The sequence below is a fragment of the Protobothrops mucrosquamatus genome, unplaced genomic scaffold (assembly GCF_001527695.2).
Source record: "Protobothrops mucrosquamatus isolate PMUCROS unplaced genomic scaffold, P.Mucros_1.0 scaffold42, whole genome shotgun sequence".
Lineage (NCBI taxonomy): Eukaryota > Metazoa > Chordata > Lepidosauria > Squamata > Viperidae > Protobothrops > Protobothrops mucrosquamatus.
The window spans coordinates 156,094-160,638 of record NW_015386424.1 but is presented as its reverse complement, the minus strand read 5'-3'; the positions used below and the strand labels follow the sequence as shown (position 1 = coordinate 160,638).

The 4,545-nt window shown below is 35.8% G+C and overlaps 1 protein-coding gene across 1 annotated transcript in view; it reads left to right on the top strand.

The window, feature by feature from the left end:
• The window catches only part of NCAPG2 (non-SMC condensin II complex subunit G2), a 45,903-nt gene extending 43,654 nt beyond the window's left edge, over positions 1 to 2,249 (top strand). The window contains exons 26-27 of the mRNA XM_015811483.1: positions 627 to 717; positions 1,987 to 2,249. Coding sequence (XP_015666969.1) covers positions 627 to 717; positions 1,987 to 2,032 — 137 coding nt within the window. The 3' untranslated portion in view covers positions 2,033 to 2,249. The remainder of the gene's footprint in view (positions 1 to 626; positions 718 to 1,986) is intronic.
• The last annotated feature ends 2,296 nt before the right edge of the window (positions 2,250 to 4,545 follow it).

The following is a 4,545-nucleotide window of genomic DNA, read 5'->3' as shown; positions in this document are numbered from 1 at the left end:
TCCCCTCCTTCCGCCGCGCCCTCAAGACCTGGTTGTTTCAGCGGGCAGGACTGGCCTAGGGGTATTTTAAATTGGTTTTAACTAAATTTTAGTAGAAGCGGCCTATTTAAATATTTATTTTTAATCATTTTCTTAAATTTTGTATGTTGTATTGTATTAAGTTGTTTTTAAACTGGCTGTAAGCCGCCCTGAGTCCTCCAGGAGAAGGGCGGGGTATAAATATAATAAAATTCAAAAAATTCAAATAAAGTGAATTCATTGTTTATTATGGGGCGATTTTTGCTGGAAACTGAAAGTAATAAGAGGAAGAAGAAGTATTATGTATGTTTGCTGCCTTGGTTAATTATACTGTGAAGTAAAAAAGATGGGGTAAAAATCTAAATTAATGCTGGTTTCCAGTAAAAATATAAATTTCAGTCACATAACTGTGGGTTGCTGCAAATGGGCATAAAAGAAGATTGGTTGCAATATGTTGTAAGTTGAGGACTACCAGTAATAGATTTAGAACATACTGCTATTTGAGAAGAAGAGAAATCTTGAGTTTTTAATCTGCAATAGAGAACAAACATATTTTTCTTTTCAAATAAGACTCAAAAATCTTCAACATAATCATGCATTTTTCACAGATAAACAACCTTTCTATATGAATGACATTGCAGCTACTCTTCAGAAAAAAATAATGATGCACAGTGAAATGACCAAAGAAGACACGGAAAGGTAATTTCGAGGGATTATGTTTCTTTAATGCTCTATTTTATATACTTATTTGTACTGGGTTGGGGATAATGCATGGTTTCTGTACTGTTAAAATGAGGCAGTAGTGTTCATACCTTAGTATCATTGGTTTTATGTGCAATAATAACAACCGTTTTTTTTTAAATTCACTTATCTTATTTCAAAAATAAGGAATGAATTTTTAAAAATTCATTTGCTGATTCTAAATTGGCAGACTGATACTGAGTTTTCATCTAGAAACTGAGCAATGTATATGATTAAATGCATGTGAAGTATATAATTCCTTTTAATAAACTATGTTTCTGTTCGTGGGAAAAAAATCACCTCCTTTTGCTGCATTAGAGAAGAAAAAAGAAATGTTTTCTTTTCATTATGTTAAAATCCAGTTCAGCATGGTAGCTCAGTACAGTCAATGACTTGTTAATACAAATAACAAACTAGCTGTACCAAATCTGAGCTTTTTCTACATTTGTGAACTCCTAAGAATCTCAGCAATGGCTATGTTAGATGGAGAATTCTGGCAGTTCTATTTCCACAAGTTGGGAAGACCTGATTAATCCATCATGTTCTTCCACTTCAATTTAATTGGAAATGTGAACTCACACACACTGATTTGCAGTTTAAAGCTGCAAATTAAGTCACAGTGACTGAGCCAATCAGGAATATTTTTAAGAATCCTTGCTTAGCATTTGTGAGCTCAGCCACTATTTCAATGTTGTAAGAAGTTTGAAACCCCTTGGCGACTTTGGAACCATCAAGGTCAACCAGTATCTGTTTAGAGCAGGCATGTCAAACTGCCGGCCCACGGGCCGGATGCATCATACTGAAACCGCGCCCACCCCATTGCTGGCAATGGGGGAAAAGTCGCGATACGTTATGCAATGTCATGTGACGCGAGTTTGACATGCCTGATTTAGAGGCTGTTTTATGTTGATCATTGCATACAGACAGAGACATTTATCTGGAGATGCAGTGTGAAATAGGTTTCATGGAAAGAGCTTCTGCTTATGGCATGCACACAACAACTCCCATCTCTTCACAATAGTTTTTTCATCTGCTCTTGCAAATGAATGAAATCCATAATTAGGAACCGGGAGATCTAAGCCTTATACCTATTGCTAATAATGGCACAATAAAGTAATTACTTCTTGGTGATAATTCTGTGTCAGTAGTTATTATAGCTAATGAGGAATAAGTGTACTTACTGTCATTCATACCTTATAAAGTTTTTTCACTATTCTTATTTTTCAGACTGCTCTGTGAAGATGTCTTGTACATTGTGAATAAAATGCTATGAAGACAAGAGAATGGGATAGAAGACATATTTAAAACTTTCCAAAGAGAACCACATAATGTATAGTTTTTTTGTCTCAAGTAAAAAAGAATATTCTTTTGACTGGTTTTTCTTTGAAATATTTTTTGTCATAGATTTAAAAAAATCAGCTGTGTTTCAAAATTTTCAATCAATACAATTGATTTTATTAAACGTATACAGATTTTTAAAAATGCTAGTATTTTATATTGTAAGTGCTTGTGTTATTCCTTGTACGTATATTGTAAAGAAGGTATGACTAAACTTTTGGGTTGCCTGGATCACATTAAATGAATTGTCTTAGGCAACATATAAAATATAAAATATAGTGAATGTATATTGCTAAAATTACCTAATAATGTTACAAGTTTAAGTAGGAGATGACCAGGCTGAGCCAAAGGGAAGGATCAAATGCATCATAAGTCTCCAGTCCTTTCGTGCCCACAGGAGATCTAAGTCCAGCCCTCCTTGACTTCCATAAACTCTTATCCAATTTGCTTTGAATGTTAGTAGTTCATATTTTTGTAGAGGGTACTAGCATGCAAAAAAACTGTATTCATTTGAACCACTCTGGCTCCTGATTCTTATGCTTGACTCTTTATTATCTAGTGGGGCCTCATTACTAGCTGTTCAAGGGTGCATGTGGCCCACAGGTTGGACACTCCTGTTTTAAAGAAATCTGTGCTTTGAATAGTCGGAACTTTTCTCAATCTTATTTTTGAAGAATGGCACCAACTCATAAAGCATCTATTTTCAATTAATAATGCTTAGCTAAAAGATTGTATATAATAAATGTTGAGTAATTGTGTTGTTATGATCAGTGGTAATAGACATTCTCATTTTAATAACTGATACTAAGAAGTGAATAAATTAAACTTTGGAGCTATGCAGTGTTTTGGATTCATTTTCAAAATAGTGCTTCAAGTTATGTGGAAAGGGGAAAATAGGATTTTTCTACATCTCTTTAAAGAAGCAGTTAGAACAATTAATCAGTGGAACAACCTGTCTCCAGAAGCTGTGAATGCTCCAACACTGGAAGTTTTTAAGAAGAGACTGGACAGCCATTTGTCTGAAATGGTATAGGGTTACCTGCCTGAGGAGGGGGTTGGACTAGAAAACCTCCAAGGTCTCTTCCATCTCTATTATTCTTTCTGTTGTTATTCTTACACATATATCCATACAGTTTCATATAAATACCATAGCAAACCCCACTAATTCTGTTTCATTCATATTTATTCTCATTTATCTTGACAGCTGGAGCCAGGACCATTATGTACCTGAAATCTCTGCTATGATCCTGCTTTTCACTTTCTTCATCTCCCCTCCGTTGAAGTTTTTAAAGCTTTATTTGAAATTAGTTTAGGAAGGCTTCTAGGCTTAACAGCTCTTACAAAGATAAATTGTTCATGAATCTAATCCTGATTTGAAAGGGTAGTAAGCTTTTCCCACAGTCATCATTTTGTGCTCAACCATTGAGCTATTAACTTGATCCTTTGCTCTTCTATTACTGATAATTGGGGAGTTTGGGAGACTGGGTAATGTAACCGACTCAAATTTTTTGACTTTTTTGTGGCAGTCGTTAAGCAAATCATCACGAACATTAAGTGAATCCGTGATTGTTAAGTGAAAAACTTGGTCATTAAGTGAACCAATTATTCACAATGGCGTAGTTTTACCATGAACTGGAAGTAACAGCAGTTTTTGGCAAAACTACTAATACATGATCCTATGATCACAGGATGCTTCCAACAGTTGTAAATGTGGCTGTGCTACTGAGTACTTGAAGTGGAGTCATGTGACCATGCACTGGGGTGGGGCTGACCATTGAAACTTTGGATTTGAACCATATTTCTCCAGTTTTGCATCTGTCTTAACTTCAGTCAGTCATAAGTTGAGAACTACCTGTATTTTGCAAGATTAAACCTGTCCAGTTTGCCTGTTCTATGGTTTTCTTCTTTAACTTTCTCAGTTTCTATGGTTTAAAAAGCAATGACTCAGCTTGACCAATCTGGAGTACAGCTGGAATGATTATTTCTGTTGATTTGTAAACAATACTTCTAAGTATGTGCAATTCTCGTCATCTTCACCCTTTTTTTGTGACATAAAGAGTATTTCAAAAATCCATGGAGACAACTAGAACTCTAAACCAAAACACGAATAGAGTTTATGATTCTACTTGGAGGGCTTTTACATCTTGGATGTCCAAGCATCAGGTACAATTTTCATCTCTCACTGTACCTCAGGTCCTACAGTTTTTGTTGGACGGGATGGACAAAGGGTTGTCTTCTAATACTCTTAAGAGACAGGTGGCTGCTCTAGCCACGGTTCTTTCTTGCGACGACGCTTCCTCTCTTGCTCACCACCCTATGATCCGTTCCTTTCTTAAAGGAGCAGCTAATATAAAACCTCCAACGGTTCATCGCTATCCTTCCTGGGATTTGTCAAAGGTTTTACAGGCCCTTACCGGGTCACCCTTTGAGCCTATTCGCTCATGCGAT